The sequence below is a fragment of the Lissotriton helveticus genome, chromosome 5_1 (genome assembly GCF_964261635.1).
Source record: "Lissotriton helveticus chromosome 5_1, aLisHel1.1, whole genome shotgun sequence".
Lineage (NCBI taxonomy): Eukaryota > Metazoa > Chordata > Amphibia > Caudata > Salamandridae > Lissotriton > Lissotriton helveticus.
In genome coordinates this window covers 934,070,078-934,094,252 of record NC_136065.1, presented here as the reverse complement: position 1 = coordinate 934,094,252, position 24,175 = coordinate 934,070,078, and the positions used below count along the sequence as shown (strand labels likewise).

General features: G+C 45.2%; 1 protein-coding gene across 2 annotated transcripts in view; it reads right to left on the bottom strand.

The window, feature by feature from the left end:
* The window catches only part of IDE (insulin degrading enzyme), a 1,242,012-nt gene that overhangs the window by 884,100 nt on the left and 333,737 nt on the right, over nt 1-24,175 (bottom strand). For both annotated transcript variants that reach the window (XM_078643408.1, XM_078643410.1), the window contains exon 6: nt 5,940-6,052. In XM_078643408.1, the coding sequence (XP_078499534.1) occupies nt 5,940-6,052 (113 nt within the window). The remainder of the gene's footprint in view (nt 1-5,939; nt 6,053-24,175) is intronic.

The following is a 24,175-nucleotide window of genomic DNA, read 5'->3' as shown; positions in this document are numbered from 1 at the left end:
AAAAGTGAAAACCTCGACCGTAGCCATGGCGAGAGCCATTACACAGCATGTCCATCAAGGATGCTTAGACATTATCAGAGAAGGCCATAGACCTCATCCAGGTGTGGTGCTGAAGTGCAACACTGGTACCCATTGCTTGATCTAAGCAGTCGGTCATGTCCAATCCATAACACATAACAAATTTTGCAGCATCGCGATCATCCTAAATAGCTTCAGTGAGGGACACTCTAAGCCTAAGGTTGTCCAGAACAGCTAGTAAAACTAGTGCCACCATGTCCCAAAGGGCATGTGAGTTGAGGCCCAGAAGACAGCTAGCATTAACTGAACTCAGAGCAAGGATCATAAAGGATAACTTTGCGCCAGCTTAACAAAGTTTTGTCCTGAAAATTTGCAAGTGCATCCAGTGGATTGAAGTGAATGAGTGACATCCAAAAGTGGGCTTCAGTGGAATGTGAATAATAAACGGCGATCAGTCATATAACAGAGGCTGTAAGCCCCCTTTAATTATTCACTTCTGTATGCGTCGAGTGCAGACAGGATGCAATACAGTTAACTGCCGTATAGAAGTGTTTGAGCATCCCAAAAGGTGCCAAAGACAGGCCCCCACTGCTGCATGGTAACTGCTCTCCGTATTTTGTGAATTGAGCTGGCACAAATGACAACACTGGGTAAGCGAACTGAGGGTGTGTTTTCATTTCGTTCAAATGGAGGCAAGTAGGGATGGAAGGCACAGGAGCGATCTTGTCAATGTTATGAAAAATTGGCAAGTCCTTATTACAGTTATTTGTTGAATGTATTTTTTCCATAGTGTGCTTCTTGGCATAAAAGTAAATTTAAAAAACCACAGCAGTTCAAAAAGTCTTGGCCCATTTTCATTTACGTAAACTATAAAAAAAAAGTTGCATTCAATCACTTGTACAAGGTAGATTCTAGAACTTCTTTGCTCATAGAAGCTTTGAAAGCATTTCGATTGTGAATTAGTATCAGTTTTCTTCCGCTTAATCATGTAAATTGAGACGAGCGACTGTGATCCTTTCCTGTTTCACTATAACTTTTACTCTCTCGTCTAGTGAGAAATCGGTGTGTGTTCTGATAATGTAACCATATGACAATATTAAAGGGAGTGTTTCCTTTTCTATCACTCAGTCAGAGTTGTCAATGCCTTTGATCACTGAAGGCTCGATTTTAGAAATGGTGCCTTGCTTTGAAAACCCTGTCAAACTTCCAGCACACTGAAGCCCAGCTCCCCTTTGAGCTCAAAATACTTAAATTCAGAATTAAACTAGAAGAACCACTTATTCATTAACTGAACTTCTTTCAAAACCTTGTTTTCTGTGCCATAATTGTCTCATTTTTTTATTTAATTATCAAGGCCTATGTTTTCTTAAAGAAATAATCTGTAAAATACTCTGCCTTCTTCCTAATCTCTTGTGAAGCACTTTAAAGTCTGATATTGTACCCTTAGCGGTATGTCTATTAGAGTTTAGGAAGTAAACTATTGAACTTCCAACCTCCTAAATTAATACTATTTCAAACCACTTCCAGTGTCATAAAGGCCTTAAAAATATGCTTTACTCAAAATAAAATCCCCACGGAAAGAACCTAGGTATGTAACTGGTGCAGGTTTTCTTTATCCAAGGTGCAAAGAGACCTTTTGGGGTTTATTCATCATGTTTTATTAATAGTTTTAAAGATCAATACCGTATGAGTGGAGTTACGGTTAGTATGTAGATGCGAGTGGGGGCCTATTTTCTTAGACAAATAGTTGATAATAAAGAGAGTGCCATATAATGAACACAGCATGTAACAAGATAATAGCAAAAGTTAAAGATTCTGCTCAGCCTTGTCCTGCTCGCATTTACCTTTTAGCTTTTAATCATATTGCTTAGGTGCTGCAACACCTTTAAGGTGGCTGCAGTTCCTAGCTTTTGGAAATTTGCTCTGGAGGTCCTTCTTGTGAAGAAACCATTGGCTGCCCTGGCAGCACTGCTTAACTATTGCCACATAGCCCTGTAGCACTTTGTTGAGACAGTGGCAGAGAAAGCAGTCAACAAACAACGTTTGGTGCAGGTACTGCTTAATACTAATCTTGATCCTTCACAAGCAGGATCAACCAGTCTATAGTACTAAGACTAAACGCTTTTAAGTGTTAGACCAACTAGGGTCTATGTAAGGAGGTAGGGGAAGTAGCATTAATCCTACTGGATTTGTCTGCACCTTTTGATACCATGTCTCATTAACTTTTGCTAGAACGTCTTCATGAGGCAGGTATGAATTATTCAGCTTCTGAAAGAACAGCACTAGGTATTTTCTTACCTCCTTTCTAAACTTCTTGACGACAACAGTTGTGGGATGTTTCGCAGGTTCCTTCTTTAAAACTCTATTTAGTTCCTTTTGCATCTCTGTAACAAGCCTAAGCCATGCTGTTAAACGCATATGTTCACAATACTCAGATTATTTTTTGTCTGGTTTGTGACTCGGAACATTCCCAGAACGTTTTTATCCAGATGAACACCAACTCACTCCGACTTAATTTAGATAAGACAGAGGTATTCGTTTTGCCCCAATGTTCACCAGTATGGTCGAGTAATTGGTGGCTCATTGAAGTCAGCTCTTCATTTTTTACTATGGAGTCTTTTCATAATCTGGGTTTTCTATATCATAAATGTCTGATTCCACAAATTAGTAAATTATCTTCCATTTATTTATTTTTATCTAAGAGTCCCTATCAAAATACTACCTAAACTCGAGAAGAATGCTGCTAAGCCATAGACAAATCCCTCATTTGATCTCTACTGGACAAATGCAATTCATTCTATCTGTGTCATTTTTTTTTAATTGTATTTTAATAGATTGCACACATTATATTCAGCAGTGCAGAGAACCTCCCTGCCATTGTACATTGGTCCGTGAAAAGTGCAAACAATTTTTACATGTTTCAAATCAACAATCCCACCACCCCTCCCATCTTCACAAAGTCAACAAGTACAGTGTTGCATATAAATACACAGTTTACATTTCAGCCACTGCTATGCCGATAGGATGAGCCAGCCCAGAAGTTTGTGCATGTCTAAATGTGTGCATTATCATGTCGCCTGTAGGTCAGGAATTTGTAGCTGAAACTAAGACAGCGGAGCCGAAAAATCTTTTGGTCTTGAGGCTATGGGAACTCTTCCGCACAAATACTCATTTGCTCTGTGCAATCCACCAAGGCACGGACCCATTGCCGGAACGTTGGGGCAGACCTAGCACCCCAATTCATTGCAACTGCTCGTTTAGCAAATAAAGTGGAGATTGCAACTTGTCTCCTATTGCATGGCTTTAACCGCTTCAGAGAGCCTAGCAGGCATACCACAGGAGTACATGGGACTTGTTCTGTGGTAATGCCCGATAACATGCGTACGAACCTGCATCAAAATACATTAATTGTGGGACAAGCCAATGCCAGGTGCAAGAAATCTGCCTCTACCTGCCCACATATTATACAGCTTGCCTCTTCTCATAACCCACATTTCTTGAGTTGGGTAGGGGTGTAGTACAATTGGTGTAAAAACTTGAAGTGTATAACACGGAGATTACAGTTTGCTGTCAATCAGCCAGTCAGACTGCAACAGGACTCCCAACTCTCCACAGTCAACGGCAGGGCAAGCACAGCATTCCATTTTATTAGCGATGGTGAGTCTATTAGCACATTCTCTCTCTGCGAGACCCTGTAGAGCATTGTGATCAACCCCCTGGCCCTTTTGACTTTTTAGGTCGAAGGATATCAGACAGTGCAGCTAGTTGATTGCGAAAAGACTTCTTGTGGGCATTCTGAAAGCTTCCACAGGAATGGATTTTACCCATTGCCCACCATTAACATTGTGGTTTGTACCTCACATTGTCTGGTTTTTATTTGCTCCCTTTATTTTTTTTAGGCTGTCTCTCCCATAGAGCAAAGCTTGTTCACCATCACATCTCGTATTCTTCCACAAGTCCTTACTTTCTGTAAACAGGCCTTAACATTTTGTTATTATCCTCACAGATTCGCTGTGCTTTCAAAGACAGTGGTCAAATATCAGGCTCCACCTTCCGAGGGAGCTTGGCGAATACTTTTCTTTCTCGGACTTCAAAGTGAGAGGATTTATGTAACAATCTTGCCGGGTACTGGGAAACAAAAGATGTTTGCACCCAGCAAAATGTAAAAGTTTGTAAATAAACTGCAAATATTTCGGCAAATATCAGAATTAGGAAATCACAAATAAAGCACATCTTTTTGTAATTCGAAAGCGTGGCCGAAACAAGTATTTTAATATGATCAAATGAAATCAGTACACTAGATGATGCCATTTCCACAAACTTCTGTTGGTGTGCTGTATAGTTTTATCAGTAAAACTGTATTTGAATTTGCAAATGCAATGGTCATTTCAATTGAACAAGTGTTTTCTGTAATGGCAGTGTGCTAACACAACATGCATACTCCACTCTACTTCACATTACGACATGAGCCCACACGCCACTCTATGTCACTTCGCACTAGGCCACTGTACTCCACTCCACGACAATCCACAACACACTATGTTACTCTGCTACACTCTATGACAATTTACTACACGCTACAACACCTAACTACACTTTATGCCCCGTGAATATATGCACCTGCAATTTACTGCTCCTCCACTCTACCCCACTCCACTCAAACTCTACACCACTCTACTCCATGACATCCTACTCTACACTACTCAACACCAGACATCCTACACTACTCCACTAACTGTTAATCAAGCTGAACAGCAGCCACGCTTTGGTACAACAAGGCTAAAAACACATTGGCAAAGCCAATAGCTCATGCATATGCAAGACCTATTGGCTTGGTCAATGCAGCTGCTGGGTCTGCCACGTGGAGCTCATATGTCTGGCTAGTTAGTAACACTCTATTAGCAGCCAGATGCAAAACATATCCACTTCCACATTTGTCACAATTATTTACCGGTGGTAAAGATAATATAGCTATCTCGGTTCTACAAATGCACAGTTGCTGACTGTGCCAAATAGCAACATGATCTGGTGAGGAGAATGATGCTTCCTTATTAGATAATAAAATCTTGGAATGCTTTGCCTCAGTATTTGAAAAATACCCCCAACCACTTTGGTTTTAGGAAACTGATCACACTTTAGCTCTTTCAGGAGAAATTCTTCTCAGTTAGCCACAGTGATCATGGCACGAGAACACCATAAAGAGTACCAGGGTATTATATATGTTCCATAAATAAATCTCACAACCATTCACATGATAGGAATTAACCAAAGGCAACATTCAATGACAGCAGACGTTATACGTCCTTAAGATAGTTAAGCATGCAGGGAGCTAGATAGTTAATATTAACTTCTCTTCAGCAAGACATCAAATTATAAGTCATCTATTTGATAGCGGTCTCAATCTTCACTCAAGGTGTGAGTATAAAGGGATTATAATGTGGCTGAAATGAGTGCACACAATTACATTTAAATTGCCTAATCCTGAGTGCTCTGCCAGTTTTTTTTTTAATCTGTTTTTCAAAAATATGCTGTGTCGTCATATCCGATCATCTTCTTGTAAAATACGTAATTGTACATTCCCACACTATAAAATAAAACTTTAATTCTCTATCCATCACATTGGACAAAATATCTATAATGAGGAAGTATTCATTTAAATGTCACCTTTACCTTAGCGCCACACATTAACAGAAAAAGTTCAGTTAACAGTTTGTTGTGCACATCTACTTTTTGTGCATTTCTTCTCACCCGTAGTTTAATCCTTTAAAGCATGAACAATCTAGCATGAAAGATTAGGACAAAGGTGGATATAACCCCATTAGAATAAGAAACCATTCTAAATACCCAGACAGTCTTTCTCGTTATTGGTCCACATTGTGTGAGAATTTGCTGAGTTTCAAATTACATCAAACACAATATACCTGGAGATGTTCTTCCTGGAAAGGATGATCAGGAAATTCTGGTAAGGGTACATTCTTGTTCTCCACTCCTGCAAACAGCTTTACCAGTATGTCAGTAAGTTCATCTAGAGATTCTGTTTTAATAATAAAAAAAATGTATATACATTTTAAAATAAAAATATGCCAATATGGTTTATTGTGGTTAACATTCATTGTTGTTGATAATTCTCGTTTCTGAAAGTTAAGGGTAGAAATTATCTTCTCCCCCAGAGCCAATGTTTATTAAAATATTTTATTCAAATATGTATCATTTCATATGACAGAAAAACACTATGTAACTTTTAGGCACTTTCTCAGACATCCATACCTTTGTATATCCACTTTTTAAAAAGAGTTTTGATAAGCATAGATGCAGAAAATGTGCTATTTTTCATAAAATCTATGTTTTTGAGAAGAACCAACACAATAACACTGGCAATTACCAAAAAGTCAATCAAGAAACTTACACACACCTACAGAATAAATCAGGCCAAGAGCCAATGGCCAGAGTCTTTCAACAGCAAAATACGTAGCATATATGTCAACACAGTGGTAGCAGCGTTGGCTCGGATTGAATGAGCCCTTAGACCTTCCAGGAGCTGCTCCTTGTCCAGTGCATAGCAGATATTAATACAGCAGACTATCAGCCTCATTATGGTCCTTTCTGCCCTGCGTTAATTTTCTTTGCCCTAGAGAACCTCAGGAGCATGTGATAGTCCACCCGATGGTCCTTGGTACAATCGTTGTAAATGCTCAAAGCTCTCTTGAGGTCCAAAAGGATTATGCTACTTACCCAGTAAGCATCTGTTGTTGGCATGTACAGCTGGAAATACACATGGTTTTGCATACTCCTGCCATCTAGTGTTGGGTCCGGATGTTTGCAAGTTGTTCGTAAAACAAAACAACTGTTCGTTGCATTTGCTACACCTTACAAAGGCAATCCCATTTCTAAATCTGGGACTGCAAGATGGATTTTTAAGTGCATTCAAACCCGCTACACTAAAGCGAAACGAACTATCTATACCTCCTAGAGCACATTCCAATCGTAAAATAGGAGCATCTATGGTCTTTTTAGGTAACACCCCTATAGCTGACATTTGTAAAGTAGCAACATGGCCCACTCACTTTTACCAAACATTACTGTGTGGATATAGCACGTCAACAAGCCAATGTAGGCCAAGCAGTGCTAAAAACACCTTTTAAAACAGTTGCAACATCTACTGGTTAGCCACCACTTTGGGAAAATACTGCAATATATATAGTCCATGCAAAGCATGTGTATCTACAGCACACATGCCTCAAACGGATTATGCTCCTTAACCAGTAAGCATCTGTTCTTTGCATGTAGAGCTGTAGAATCACATGTGCCCTCCCACCTCCCCAGGCACCTGTAGATGTTGCAGTTTTGCATTATTTACATAACATACGCATGGACATCTCTGTACTACACTTACTCCATTCTCACCCTCTTGTGCGAATCCAATCTAATAATGGAGTCGATGCCCATCTGCACTATCACTGAAAGGAGGAGTCATCTTACCTTGTGACTAGGAAAGACCTCTTCGATGAAAAGCAACTTACAAACATCCGGACCCAACACAAAACATGTCAACTTAACCAGCATAAAACTTTATTTACACATGTATGTTATATCTACTTAAGGCCATCATAATCCTTCAGCAGCCACAACCGTTTGGTTTTTTAATCATAACAGAGGAATCTATTCATTACATTTATACAGCACAGATATCCTCAAGGAATTTTTAAACTCACCCATTATTTCACGAGCACTACCTTGCACTCATCATACGGCGTACAATCAAAAGATCTCTGTTACAGGGACCCCTCAGGGGGCCCGTAGGGTATTGCAGCGCCGGCCCAAAGAGGAGCACCGCCCTATGATGAAGCATGACACCCCTTGAGTGAAGGCACCAAGTAAAGGTCACTGACTTCCCTTTCCATTTTGTAGACAGACATCCACTTTCTTCTCTTAGGAACAGTAACCCATTGTTTTGGTTTATCCATTACTTGGGAGCACGGACACTGGACCTTCATTAAGCTCCTTAAACCGCCAACCTTTTGTTTAGAGTTGCTTTTGAAAGCAAAAAGGTAGATAGGGCCAACCAACAGTGCACACGGAAAGTCCTTGATGGGCTAAAGACAGCACAAGAAGCAAAATCTCTGACAACTTTGCCTGAAATAGGTCTGTATGAATCCACTATTTTGGGAGAGAGCTCAAAGGCAGTCAACTCCACCCACTCAAACTCCCTGCATAGAGGTCTATATCGCTCGCCCCCCTGCTCTACTGCTGCAACAGAAGAACGTCCAAAAGCGGTAGCCAGATTGGAGCACACATGCTCACGCCCAGCAGTTCCAGGTACCACACTCTCCTGCATTAATTGTGAGCCATTTGGATGACTTAGGATTGGTCATTCCTGACCTTCTTCAGAACTCGAGGAAAGCGAGGCAGATACTAGAGCACATGCAGAAGTCCTGAGTTCCACTGTAGGCGTAAAGAGTCTCTAGAGCAAGGCTTTTAAGGAACTCCAGCATGCATTGGGCATTCTCTGAGATGGTTAAGAGATCAAGCTAGGGTTCTCTCCAATGTTGGAAGATGACCTGCACCACCGTTGGGTACATCTGACATGCATCGCCAGCTGACTTCTTCCAACATCACCTTTAAGGAACCGCCAGGTGGTTCAAGACCAGCGCGATGGCCTACCAACTCAGCCGTATGCAGAAGCACAGGGCCTCCTGGCACAGGAACAAGGAACCCACTCCGCCCTGCTTGTTGAAGTTCTACTTGGTAAATTCTGTGAGCACCTCAACCAGGCACAAGGTGATGGATGGTAATATGAACCTTAACACAAGGTGAATGGCCACAACTCCATAGATTGACATGGAGGCGGGTCTCCAGAAGTGACAAGAGTCCTTTGGCCTGACCTCCCCACCCCAGAAGCTTTGTGTCAGTCACCACCGTCTGCTCTGGGTGGGATAGCGGGAGGGGTCTGCCGCCAATCTAATTTTAGTCGAGCATCCAGCATTGCAGGTCCTGTCCAGTCTCCTGTGAAATCTGGATGGTATGTAACTGGTTTCCTTGGTGCTGAGCCCACTGAGACTTCAGATCCCATTGTAGAGCCTGCATATCCCACCTAGCATAGTCGGCAATGGATGCACCAGGCCAAGAGGCCAGTAAGACTCGCAGCCATTCATGGAGACAGAGGATGAAGTATTGGGATTGTGAGAAGTTGTACAACACAAGAAACACAGGGGGTCTACCAGCTAACTATTAAAGCTACACTATCAATACTGAGTCGACTAGATCTCAGAGTGTGTACATCACAAAAATAGTGTATTTATGAAGAAAAAGAATTAAGAGGAATGGACATAACATACATAGAAGACCGATACATTACAGAGTATTCATGGATGGCTAACCAGTCCAAAACCAATAATATAGGGTTTCCATCAAAAGAGACTTAATGATCAGTCATATCATCTGGCCAAACCCTGGTGTGTGAAAGGCTGGTCCCTTGATCATAGGGACCGAACCGCACATTGTTGATGTTTTGGGATTTGGTCCACCAACGTAAATGAAACATCCATAATGACTGATCTTTGATGGTAGAAAAATAGGTGCAACAAAACAAAAAGTGACTTAAAATAGGATGGAATGCCCTCCTTATGACAACTTTATTCTATGGACATGACATACCTCCTAATTAAAAACAGAACAGTGCAAGAAGACAGTAACAAATATCTGCCTATAAATGGGCCAACATGTTTCTGCCTAGTGGGTGTTCAATCCCTCGGCATTCATCAGGGCCTCTGCTCTTATACTCGTTGCACTCTTAGTAGTGAGATGAAAGAATCACCACCTTCACCATAGAAAAATAAATATTATATGACTGAATTAGAATGGTTAGATACGGTACAACCTGTAATAACCATGAACTGTCACCCTCCGACTCACTTACGCTACAGTGAATCCTGCGAAGGAAAGCATGACATAATTAACATTGTATTAGATATATCAATCCCCAAATAATCGTAATCGCCTTTGGAAACGTATGCCCGGGTGTTGGTTTCAATAGACCCAAAAGAGTAACAGACCCCCATATGTGTTGAATTTATTGGCTCTCCGGTCCTCAGTACTGTCAGCCAGACGTGAGAAATGAGAAACCAAGACTGAGGCCGATATGCTCCTACGCTCGCAAGATCTCTTTTCTTCCCTATACCAGTGCGGGGCCTCCTATACCTGAGCAGAGTCCAGGTGAGGTGAGGTAGCTTCACCCATCATTCAGGGTGAGCATTGAATATATAATTTTTACACACATTGTTGGTTTATTTGGATGGACACATGTTATTTGGGGATTGATATATCTAATACAATGTTAATTATGTCATGCTTTCCTTCGCAGGATTCACTGTAGCGTAAGTGAGTCGGAGGGTGACAGTTCATGGTTATTACAGGTTGTACTGTATCTAACCATTCTAATTCAGTCATATAATATTTATTTTTCTATGGTGAAGGTGGTGATTCTTTCATCTCACTACTAAGAGTGCAACGAGTATAAGAGCAGAGGCCCTGATGAATGCCGAGGGATTGAACACCCACTAGGCAGAAACATGTTGGCCCATTTATAGGCAGATATTTGTTACTGTCTTCTTGCACTGTTCTGTTTTTAATTAGGAGGTATGTCATGTCCATAGAATAAAGTTGTCATAAGGAGGGCATTCCATCCTATTTTAAGTCACTTTTTGTTTTGTTGCACCTATTTTTCTACCATCAAAGATCAGTCATTATGGATGTTTCATTTACGTTGGTGGACCAAATCCCAAAACATCAACAATGTGCGGTTCGGTCCCTATGATCAAGGGACCAGCCTTTCACACACCAGGGTTTGGCCAGATGATATGACTGATCATTAAGTCTCTTTTGATGGAAACCCTATATTATTGGTTTTGGACTGGTTAGCCATCCATGAATACTCTGTAATGTATCGGTCTTCTATGTATGTTATGTCCATTCCTCTTAATTCTTTTTCTTCATAAATACACTATTTTTGTGATGTACACACTCTGAGATCTAGTCGACTCAGTATTGATAGTGTAGCTTTAATAGTTAGCTGGTAGACCCCCTGTGTTTCTTGTGTTGTACATTGAGTTGGAGCTGGGGATAAAACCAGGCGTGGGTCTTTATACTTCATATCCCTTGGACCCTTTCGAAACTTTTGTTGTATTTACCAGTATTGAGCAGCTGTTCGGCTGCGGGTCCGTGCTACATTACCATATTAATTGATGGTTTATAGACAGTCACTATATTATAGGACTGTTAATTAACACTGTGAGTGGGTTGACCACGGATTTCGGTGTTGACTAAGTCTTGTTTTCCCTGATTTTTCTCTGACATAATTCTCTACAAACAATCATGGCAGAAATCAGTGGCCTCGCGTATGATGATGCCACATACAAGTCTATTTTGGAAAGTATGCCCAGTGTTTTGGATACACCTTCTACAGTTACCACGAGTATAGCTGATGATTGGGCCAAAGTTCTGGTTTTAAAAAAATCACATGCCCGGACTTTGGTCCACGGCATAACCATGGCAGAGTACTTGAGAGCTAGCTGTGCCCCACCTGGGCTAGTGGTCTCTAATGCTCCCCGACTATTCCTACAAGACAAGATTTTTCTGAAAGACTGGTCGTTAATAGCATGGAGATGCACTAGAGACTGGCTAATATTGATCATTAGCACTGCGAAAAGAATAGCTGACACTATCCTCGTAGAAATCCAGGTTTTAGAAGCAGCTACAAGAACAACGATAACCCCAATCTTGTTCAAAAAACAGCAGGATGAATCGAACAAGTCTTCGTGTGAGTTTCAGGACACTATCCTGCAAACCAAATTGGACAAATTTAAGAAAGACCTGGGAAAATGGAAGCATGAACGCGTGTATCCTTACACAAGTGATACTTACACACCTCCTGTGTTCAGAAACAATGGCAGACGATTTGGTTCAAATTATTCAAGCTCAGGGTCTGACAGTAGTGACCCGGAAAACACCTATATGGGCACACCAAGTTTCCCACAACGTGGGAGGGGCAGGGGCAGTAGACCCTACTCATATGGTAACCAACATACCAATCAATACCAGCAGTGGTGGCCACCTAGCCCATGGGGTTTTCCACCTAATCAACAGCCCTATCCCGTAGTACCACCACCGCCGCCAGACTTTCAAGGGTTTCCAAATGCCTATAACTCGCAACATTTCTTAGGGTTTGGGCCCCGCCGACCCAGAGGAAAAAGGCGAGCGGCACAAAATACGGGTGTACAATGGGAAGACCAGACAGGCCCACATGCGGGGACACGGAGTCAGACGGCCAAGAACCAGAAAGCAGGTCCATCGGGGACAATCCCTCGTAGTCAACTTATCCACTAAGACACTAACCACACTTGAAGAAGAAGTATTGAATAAGGGTCTGGGTTTAGTCATGACGAATCATGGGGACCCATTCACTTTTCAATGTGAACGTAGTCAGTTTTTTAGAAAACTGAGACTTCATTATCTCTTTAAAGATAAGAATAACGAGGAAAGTCAGATGACAGTTACTAATACTGGACTAAAAATCAAATCCAGATTTCAACCACCTTCACACACTGTTCCGCCCCAGGTTCTGGCGTTTGAACAAGCTGTAGCCGATGACACTGTTGGACTATGGAATACAAAAATCAGGTCATACAACAATTTGACCAAATCAGAACAAATCACACTGAAAACACTGTCAGAAGACCAGTCAATAACCATAAAGCCCGCAGACAAGGGCGGCTCTATAGTTATTTTGAACACAACGGACTATCAGAACGAGTGTTACAGACAACTCAATAATAGACAAGCGTACTCCCCTCTGTCCACAGACCCCACTGAGGACATCATTAAGCAGATACAGGATCTGGTTGAAGAGGCACTGTCCGAGGGTTGGATTACTCAAAGTGAGGCAACATACTTGGTCTCCAAACATCCAATAACACCGTACTTTTACCTGCTGCCAAAGGTACACAAGACGCAGAGGCCACCGCCTGGTAGGCCCATCATATCAGGCATAGGGTCAGCATTGGAGCCGCTGTCAACTTTTGTTGACCACTTTCTGCGGCCAATCGTACAACAAATGCCTATATACTTGCAGGACACTAAAGATGTGTTACGAGTCTTACCACAAATAGACTTTGACATCGAAAGAGACCTGTTGGTCTCTTTTGATGTAGAATCTTTGTACGCCTCTATCCCTCAGGATGAGACTTTAGAAGTTGTTACATCCATCCTGAGGGATAGTATAGGGGATACTATTACACCTGTACCTTTCATAATGGCTTTAGCAACTCTGGCCATGAAAAGGAATTTTTTCAAACATGAAGACCAGTTGTTTCTCCAGATTTCTGGAACAAGTATGGGCAGCGTTTTTGCGCCGAGCCTGGCGAACCTATACGTGCACCAGTTCGAACAACAACACGTGTTAACCCCCACCAACCCCTTCCACACCTCCATCAGGTGGTGGAAGCGTTATATTGATGACGTGTTGGTGGTGTGGAGGGGCACGTTGGATTCAGCCAACGAATTCCACCAGTGGCTAAATAGCAAAAACCAGTTCCTTAAATTCACCATGGAAGCCAATAGAGAAAGAATTGCTTTTCTGGACCTGTCGATCTATGTCACTCCTGCAGGCCTGCACAGTGAACTCTACAGGAAACCAATGGCGCAAAATTCACTTCTCCTGTATGAGAGTTACCATCCAAAGTCCCTGCGTCAAAATTTACCGTACGGACAATTTCTACGTGTTCGTAGAAATTGTTCCAACAGACAGGACTTTGAGGTACATGCGAATAACCTGGCTGCACAACTGAGGGATAGACATTATCCCAAGCCGCTCATCAAAAAATCAAGGAAAAGAGCTCTTAATAATAACAGAGAGGCTCTCCTCGAAGCTCCAATTGCTAAACCACCATTGGAAAGACTCACTTTTGTGAGCACTTTTAACACCAGAAGCAATGTTATCCAAAAGATTGTGAAAAGACACTGGCGCCTTTTGAACCATGGGAAAGAAAAAATTGCACAACCTTTGTTTGCATTCAAAAGGGCGACTAGTAGCCGAGATCGACTGGTTCACACACGCCCAAGAGAGACTCCCAAGAAACTAGGTGAAACCCTATGGGACCTCCCTCCTGTGGTTGGGCATCATCCGTGTGGCACGTGCTCGGTATGTCCACAGACCAAACATACAAGGGAGATTGACATAGGGACTAATAGACCTTGGTTGCAGAACAACTTCAGTAATTGTAATAGCACCAACTTGATTTACATGCTGACATGCCCTTGTTCCATACGGTATGTAGGAATGACTACTCTGCGTGTGCGGACAAGAATGCTGGAACATAAGAGCTCATTCCGCTGTAAGAAAAGCCACACTAGGCTCACTAGACACTTCTTGTAACAGGCACACCATGAAACGGATTTTCAATGGACTGTGTTGGAAAAGCCGCACATACCTAGCCATATAAGTGATGTGTCAGGTTACCTTTTCAGAAAGGAACAGCAATGGATTTATAAGCTTCAGTCGGACAAAAGGGGATTAAATGACGAGATTCCTTGGAACCTGTTATAACAGTTTATACTTATATAACAGTGGTTATCACCAGTTAGCACTACTAGAACAGGCATATGAAAATGATGAGACTTGATGGACCGTACTATATGGCTCCATCCTCGCACAGTAGTGTTTTCATCCCTACACAGTAGTGGTTACAGTTAGCCCTACCTGATTAAATATGGGTTTATCCACATACACCGAGCTATTTACATTAAGAGGTTCGAAAGGAACATTGTGCATAGTACAGGAGATACCACGCATTGTACTTATGTAGCCTTTTGAAGTGACTCCGCCACCATCTTTGTTCAAATAGGAAAGCCTGAGTGAACACCGGCTATTTGAATGATCTACACCATTTAATTCTCCTAAGGGATGGATGTGTTAGCTGTGTCATACATTGAAATTTGGCTGTATAGAGTTGGTCAGCCGAGTAGTCATTCTCTTTATTTTAGCCATAGATTTTGTAAACAAAGCATGAGGTTCGCGATGCTAAAGACTACAAATAGGGCCGGAGTGATGTCATCCGGTAGTTCTTTAGCGTGAGACCTCGCGAGATCTTGCGAGCGTAGGAGCATATCGGCCTCAGTCTTGGTTTCTCATTTCTCACGTCTGGCTGACAGTACTGAGGACCGGAGAGCCAATAAATTCAAAACATATGGGGGTCTGTTACTCTTTTGGGTCTATTCAAACCAACACCCGGGCATACGTTTCCAAAGGCGATTACGATTAAACTACCAAAATGGCTGCGATGACGCTGTTTGGTAGTTTTAGACGAGTGTTCACGCGTTGTTTCGAGCGCAAAGTAGTGCGCCGGACACTTTAAGAAATATATAAGATTACAAGTTCTTTTTACAATATTACATCAAGGAATTTGCTATCCTGCTTAAGTGAGTTCAAGATATTTTACAATGTATGTAATATCAAGCAAGCAGCATACTAGTTAGGCGGAGGGTTATCATACAACACATCACCCTCTACAGCCTACTTATACTCAGTCCAGACACTTGTCGGTGCCTCCCCCAAGCCTCAGATGGAAGCTTGAGGCACCGCCGGATAGGTGAGTGAACATGAGAGCACCGACTGCCAGGACACACTATATGGTTGTTTTTGTAATGAGTATATACCATCTAAACCATTTTTGAATTAGAACACTTCTGGTATGCATACCAGTTTGTGTCAGAGCCAAATTTTCTGGGTTAGTAGGGGGCTTGGTTTAATGGGTCTGAAATTGACTTACTTCAGTGTGAGATTCTGGGAAATAGGGTACTATACATAGAAATGAGTCTGATGCATAAAGATAGGCTAAGAGTTTTTAGTTTTATTATGCCACATCCCTCTTTTCTTCCCTATACCAGTGCGGGGCCTCCTATACCTGAGCAGAGTCCAGGTGAGGTGAGGTAGCTTCACCCATCATTCAGGGTGAGCATTGAATATATAATTTTTACACACATTGTTGGTTTATTTGGATGGACACATGTTATTTGGGGATTGATATATCTAATACAATGTTAATTATGTCATGCTTTCCTTCGCAGGATTCACTGTAGTGTAAGTGAGTCGGAGGGTGACAGTTCATGGTTATTACAGGTTGTACCGTATCGAACCATTCTAATTCAGTCATATAATATTTATTTTTCTATGGTGAAGGTGGTGATTCTTTCATCTCACTACTAAGAGTGCAACGAGTATAAGAGCAGAGGCCATGATGAATGCCGAGGGATTGAACACCCAGTAGGCAGAAACATGTTGGCCCATTTATAGGCAGATATTTGTTACTGTCTTCTTGCACTGTTCTGTTTTTAATTAGGAGGTATGTCATGTCCATAGAATAAAGTTGTCATAAGGAGGGCATTCCATCCTATTTTAAGTCACTTTTTGTTTTGTTGCACCTATTTTTCTACCATCAAAGATCAGTCATTATGGATGTTTCATTTACGTTGGTGGACCAAATCCCAAAACATCAACAATGTGCGGTTCGGTCCCTATGATCAAGGGACCAGCCTTTCACACACCAGGGTTTGGCCAGATGATATGACTGATCATTAAGTCTCTTTTGATGGAAACCCTATATTATTGGTTTTGGACTGGTTAGCCATCCATGAATACTCTGTAATGTATCGGTCTTCTATGTATGTTATGTCCATTCCTCTTAATTCTTTTTCTTCATAAATACACTATTTTTGTGATGTACACACTCTGAGATCTAGTCGACTCCGTATTGATAGTGTAGCTTTAATAGTTAGCTGGTAGACCCCCTGTGTTTCTTGTGTTGTACATTGAGTTGGAGCTGGGGATAAAACCAGGCGTGGGTCTTTATACTTCATATCCCTTGGACCCTTTCGAAACTTTTGTTGTATTTACCATTGTGAGAAGTTGGCCTGATATATGATGCTCACTAGTTCTAGTGATCACCTTGTATCAGTCCAAACAACCCTTATGGTGATTGGTTGTAAGTCAACCTTATAGACCAGCTATCCTAATGGTAGCATGGACAAAGCAGTCTTAGGCTAAACTCTTTTGGCATGTGAAGACAGCTGTTTTACCACAATATAACCCCTTAAATACCAGATGAAAGAACACCACACAGGTTGTTATGAAAATAAACAGTCTATTTATTAATAGCAACACCTCTGAACTCTTTATGAGGTAAGAGGGCTAAACACATGACAATCTCTTACGAAAAATACGACAAGTTGCACAAAATTACAATGGTGCCCTAGGAGCACGACAAACCATATACTAAGTAAGTGGAATGTGAAAGTCGATAGAAGGAATGGAGCTGTCCAGAGGCTGTAGGATCGTTGGGACCACGCTACACTAACACTAGGTAAGTAATAGGAGGCCGACGGAACGCGTGTGCAGAGTGTGAACTCACACGCGAGATGCGTAACAACGTCTATGGACAGTACAGTTCAAGTAAAAGGTAAGTACGGACAATCCTGACTAGTTAGGACAACAACGACTGTGGAATTGGACACTAGGACAGTTAGACTACCCTTGAGCACCGAAATGCTCTCGTTACCTCACCCACGGGCTGCGGGTGCATAGGTGCCAAAGTGTGTCGGGTTCTCGCGTTGAAGTCAATGGAGCCTGAAAGAAAAGATTCTGCAGGCGACCAGGAGGAAGATGTCCGGTGCGATCCAAGGGTGGATCGGTGAAGAAGAGGACCTGAAAGCAGAGGGGACAGTGTTCAAAGTCACTAGCCAGTGACCGGTGTGGAACCAGGAAGGAACCAGGTGCTGTCGTCGCGATCAGGTGAAGAGTGGACGCTTGACTCTGCAGCCACGTGGACCAGGAGGTGTCTTCGACGACCAGGATGGAGGCACGAGCTGTCCCACGCAGGCTCTCGCTGTCGGCGGTGTCGGATCCGGGATTGGACTCAACAGGCCTTGGCAAAGGCAACCCACGCGGTAAAGGGAAAAGACGTCTGGTGCGGACTAGGAGAGTCCGGGGTACCCCTCTTTTGGAAAGGAGCAAGGGCCAGTCTGGAGCAACCAGACCAGCAGCAAAGATTCAAAGGTTCGTAGTCTAGGAGGCCACTAGCCAGCCGGCAAGTGACCAGACAACGCGTCGAGCAGCAAACAAGCAGAAGGGCCCCATGCAGATCTCGTGGATGCTGGAGGGCTGATCTTCGGTGCAGGGGCTGCTCGGGGCTGGGGCTTCTCAATCCCCAAATCACTTGGTCGAGTTTACCTCAGGAGTCATGCTGGAAGCAAAGTGCAGGTTCATTCAAGATGGCCGGTCCCACGTGTCTCGTCGCACCCACGGGTCTCAGCTTTGCTGTTGATGTAGGTTGAGGTCGGAGAGGTCTGGGAATCCGGGTCTCGTCGGGCTCTGAAGTCTGGATCCTCGAGGGAAGACGACAAAGTGAAGCCGCTGGACGCTTGATGGTGCCTGCAGTTGCAGGGTGGACACTCCTTGTCCACAAGGGAGATTCTTCATTCTTCTGTGGAGCAGAACGTCGAAGGCCAGAGTTTCTTCTTGTTGAATAGTTCAGGATAATCTAATTTGGAATGGGACCAGCTCCTACCTTTATTTTCCTAAAGGGGGCTGCACTACTGACTAGGTCCCTCCCCTGGGTGGGACCAGGAAGGGGGGTGGCTACACCCCCTATCCTTTGTCCGGTTTCGCGCCAGAGCTGGGGCAGGGATGCCCCAGCAACTGGTTTGAACCGGTGTATGCACAGGACACCTTGTGTGCCCCAGGCATGTCTCATTCCTTTCAGGCCTCCCTACCTCAATACACAAAATCCTGTCTGGGGTGGTGCTGGCACCTCCCAAGGCAGGAAACGCTTTGTCCAAGCCCCCCTCGCTGGAAGGACTCCCAGCAGCAGGAGGTCAGACTTGTGTCTGTGGTGGCAGCATCCATTTTGTGATGCTGAGGCTCGAGTTAACTTTAACCGGGGTTCACAGTTACATACATGTCGTGTCCCTCTAGAAGGGTGGAATGCTACCCCCGTCGCCATAATTGGCGAGGGGGTAGTATTCCAAATCGTATGACACCTTACTCGACATGTTTTGATAATGTTATACCAGAGTTAGCATTTAACCACGAGGTTGATAATGCACTTAAGAGTATATGGTATAGCGTTATCATGGAACAGCTATTAGGACTTGGTTCCGCAAGCTGCAAACGGGCTCAGCTCAGCTCATGCCAGAGCACCATCTCACATAATTCCAAGCACTCTGCCTTCAGGATTGATAAGGCCTTCCATAGGAGTGACTGATAGGAATATATGTGTCCATTTTAGGGTTAGATATAGGTATACTATATCTATAGCAAAGGGTGATTACACCACCTTGCCCCAGCTGTCATGCAGCCAGTTGTGTCAGATTTAGATGGCCAGCCAGGGGTGGCATAATACATGCTTCAGCCCCTGGTAGGCCCTGGGTACACCTATGCCCTGGATACCTAAGGTATACTGTACAGGGACTGATAAGGTGGCCCAGTACCAATTGGTAAATGCACCTAAAGTACATGGTTGTCAATTTAGAGAGAGAACAGCTAGGCTGTTGGTCTGTTTAGCAGGCCCACAGCCAGGGAAAGTCGTAAACCAGTGAAGCAAAAAGCAAAAATCTGGGGTGACCATAGGATTGCAGACCCCACTCTCCTACAGGGATCATAGCCCGGAATGTCCTGGACTCTGTGAACTGAAGGGAAGACTTGAAACTGCAGCATATCCAGAAGGGCATGATTAACAGAAGACTCTGCGAATAAGTCAAGTGTGACTCCAGCACGTTGATCAATAACTCCAAAGATGTAAGAAGGTTAACCGTTGTCTGAAGGTAAGGACTGACTTTGGTGAGCCTGCCTTCAACAGCCAGTCGCGAGGTAGGTGGAACAATAGTATCCCACAGCCTCCTACTATGATCTGCAGCCACCACCATAACATTAGTGACCACCCAAAGGGTTCTGGTAAGGCTGAAGGGAAGCACTGAACATAAAATGCTCCTGGCTCACATGACCTACAGGTAAAGCCTGTGGGACTGCAGGACGAGAATGTCAAAATAGAATTCCAGCAGGACCAGCGCTACCATCCAGTCTTCTGAATCCAGGGCCAATATAACTTGAACCAATGTGAGCAGCTTGAATGTGTCCTTTCTGAGGAAGAAATTGAGAGGGCGAACATCTTAAATAGGCTAATGTCCTCCGCTCTTTTTCAACACCAGGAAATAACAGGAGCGACATCTAGTCCATATTTCCAACGCTGGGTCCCGCTCTACCGCTCCTTTGTTCTTTGAACCTCCTGTCGCAAAATGGACAAATGGTTTTCAGACAGACGGCCCGGTGCGGGTGGAATATGCTGCATGTAGGAGAGTAGGGTCTGCAATCCTATGATCACCCAGATTTTTGCTTTTTGCTTCACTGGTTTACGACTTTCCCTGGCTGTGGGCCTGCTAATCAGACCCACAGCCTAACTGTTCTCTCTATTCCAAATTGTACCCAGGTACTGAATTGGCACTGGGCCCTCTCTTGTGTCCCTGTAACCAGGGCAGAGGTGTACCCAGAGGTCTCCCAGGGGCTGCAGCATGTATTATGCCACCCCTGGGCTGACTAACTAAAACAGACACAACTGGCTGCTTGACAGCTGGGGCAAGGTGGTGTACACACCCTTTGCTTTAGATATAGTATTCCTATATCTAACCCTAAAGAACAAGTTACTTACCTTCGGTAACGATATATCTGTAAGAAACAGTAGTTAGTATTAGATTCCTTACCTTAGAATATCCCCAGGCGTCAGTCTGGATCCGGAAACTTTTGCGTAGCAGTACCCCTGCGCGTCGGTAGGCGTCGTCTGCAGGCGTCCCCTGCGGCTCCGCGTCGTCGGCGTCGTGCGCCGTGATGAGGTCGCTGGAGTATATAGACGCCGCCTCCGCGCGCTGACGTCAGTTCTTTGCACACAGCTTTTCCGAGCCAGAACACACAGAGCCATGTGAGAACCAACACTGGTGCCATGTGAAACTAGGGCCCTGAAAGGGATGTCCTTAACCCTAGGTATCAGTTCGCAGAACGGGGAGGATGGGCGGGGCGGTAAGGAATCTAATACTAACTACTGTTTCTTACAGATATATCGTTACCGAAGGTAAGTAACTTGTTCATCTGAAAGAAACAGGTTAGTATTAGATTCCTTACCTTAGAATAGATACCCCAGCAATACCAACCCCGGAGGTGGGTCTGCGAACCAATACAATCCTACACCAGAAAATCCTGGAGGACCGAACGGCCAAAGAAGCCGTCCCTCCGGACTTGACTGTCCAGGCAGTAATGCCTCGCAAAGGTGTGCAGCGAGGCCCACGTAGCCGCCTGGCAAATGTCCTGCAAAGGGACTCCCCGGCCCAGGGCAGTAGTAGCCGCCGTGGCCCGAGTGGAATGGGCCCTCAGCCCAACAGGAGGCTCCTTCCGAGCCAAAGAGTAGCATGCTTTGATGCACAGGACGACCCACCGAGAGATGGTTCGTTTCTGTACCGCCCTTCCCTTCTTCTCACCCACGTAGCCAACAAACAGTTGGTCATCCACCCGGAACTGGCGTGTGCGATCCATATAAAATGAAAGCGCACGTTTTGGGTCCAGACGATGGAGCCGCTCTTCATCTTTTGAAGGATGCGGAGGCGGGAAGAAGGAGGGTAAGGTGATGGACTGCCCAATGTGAAAAGCAGAAACCACTTTGGGCAGGAAAGAAGGTCTAGTCCTAAGAACCACCTTGTCAGGATGAACGGACAAGAAAGGAGGTTTAACATAAAGAGCCTGGAGCTCACTCACTCTCCTGGCAGAGGTGATGGCAACCAGGAAGGCCGTCTTTAAAGTGAGAAGACGGAGAGGACAGGAATGAAGCGGCTCAAAGGGAGCACACATCAAGAATGTCAGAACCAGGTTCAAGTCCCACTGAGGCATCACGAACGGAGCAGGTGGATACATGTGCGTGATGCCTTTCAAGAATCTCAGTACAATAGGGGACTTGAATAAAGATGGCTGATCAGGTAGCCTTAAGAAGGCGGAAAGGGCAGAAAGATAGCCCTTGATAGTGCCCAGAGCAGAGCCCTGCTGGGCAAGAGAGAGAAGGAAGAGGAGAACCTCGGAGAGAGGGGCAGAAAGGGGATCCACAGCCTTTGCTGTGCACCATGCCACAAATCTGTTCCACCGGCAGGCGTATACCGACTTTGTGGAGGGACGCTTGGCTGCCAGAATCACATCACAGACTTCAGGAGGCAAGTCAAATGGCCTCAACTGTCGCCGCTCAATCTCCAAGCATGGAGGTGGAGACTGGACAGGTTCGGGTGGAGGACCGTCCCCTGCTGCTGCGACAGAAGGTCCTCCTGAAGGGGCAGGCGGATCGAGGGACCGACTGACATGCTGAGTAGCTCGGGATACCAGTACCTTCGAGCCCAGTCCGGAGCCACAAGGATAACTTGGGCCCGGTCGCGCCTGATCTTCTTCAGCACTCTGGGCAGAAGTGGTATAGGCGGAAAGGCGTACAACAGACCGCAACTCCACTCGCGCCGAAAGGCGTCGCCGAGCGAGTGCCGTCTTGGAAACTCCAACGCGCAGAACTGATGACATTGCGCGTTCTCTTCTGTGGCGAATAGATCTAACCAAGGCTCTCCCCATTGCAGAAAGAGGCCTCTCGCCATGTCCGAGTTCAGACGCAATTCGTGATCCACCGAGCACCGACGGCTGAGTTCGTCCGCCCTGGCGTTCAGAGAACCTGCCAGGTGTTGAACCGTCAGAGTCACGCCCTGACGTTCCAGCCATTGCCAGAGACGCAGGGCCTCCTGGCAAAGGGTCCACGACCCCACACCGCCCTGTTTGTTGCAGTACCACATGGCGGTGGTGTTGTCCGTGAACACCTGCACTACACTCCCGTTGACAAAGGGGAGGAATGCCTTCAGTGCTAGGCGAATCGCCCTCAGCTCCAACATGTTGATATGGAGCCGGGACTCCGCCGGAGACCAGATGCCTCTGATCTCCGCCTCTCCCAAGTGGCCTCCCCAGCCCTGGAGGGACGCGTCCGTCACAACCACGTGCTCCGGTTGGGGAAGGGAGAGGGATCTGCCTCTGACCCAATCGCGGTCCGTAAGCCACCACTGCAACTGTCTCGCAGTGCCCTCCGAGATCAGGACATGGTCGGAAAGGTTGCCCTGATGCTGGGCCCACTGAAACTTCAGGTCCCACTGCAGAGCCCGCATCCGCCATCTGGCGTGATGCACCAGAAGGATGCAGGAGGCCATCAGCCCCAGAAGCCGCAGCGTCAACCTGACCGAAACCCGGGATAACGGCTGAAAGATGGGAATCAAGGCCTGGATATCCCGGACCCGCCGTTCCGGAGGATAAACCCGAAACTGCGCCGAGTCGAGAACCGCTCCGATGAAAAGGAGCTTTTGAGAGGGACACAGGTGTGATTTCGGCACATTGATGGAAAAGCCCAGCTCGTGCAGGAGGTCTGCCGTCATCTGGAGGTGGAGGACGACTGTGTGGGGCGAGCCCGCCTTCAACAACCAGTCGTCGAGGTAGGGGAAGACTGAAACCCCTAACCGGCGCAGATGAGCTGCGACCACCGCCATCACCTTCGTGATCACCCGTGGGGCGCTGGTAAAGCCGAATGGGAGCACGATAAACTGAAAGTGCTCGTGGCCTACCGTGAACCGCAGGTAACGCCGGTGGGCCGGCAGGACGGGGATGTGAAAATACGCATCCTGCAAGTCCAACGCTACCATCCAGTCTTGCGGGTCTAGAGCAGCCAAGACCTGAGCCAAAGTCAACATCTTGAACTTCTCCTTCCGGAGGAAGCCGTTGACGTTCCGTAGGTCCAAGATAGGACGTAGGCCCCCTTTGTCCTTCTTGGGCACCAGAAAGTAGTGGGAGTAGCAACCACACCCTTCTTCTGGCCCAGGAACGCGCTCGATGGCCCCCTTGGCCAAGAGGGCCGTAACTTCCTCCTGCAGAAGTGTCAAGTGGTCCCCCGACACACGGTGGTTCTGCGGTGGCATGGCTGGAGGAGTGGTCTCGAAGGGGAGGGAGTAGCCCCTTCGGACGAGCTGCAGCACCCACCTGTCCGATGTGATAGTGCGCCAGCGG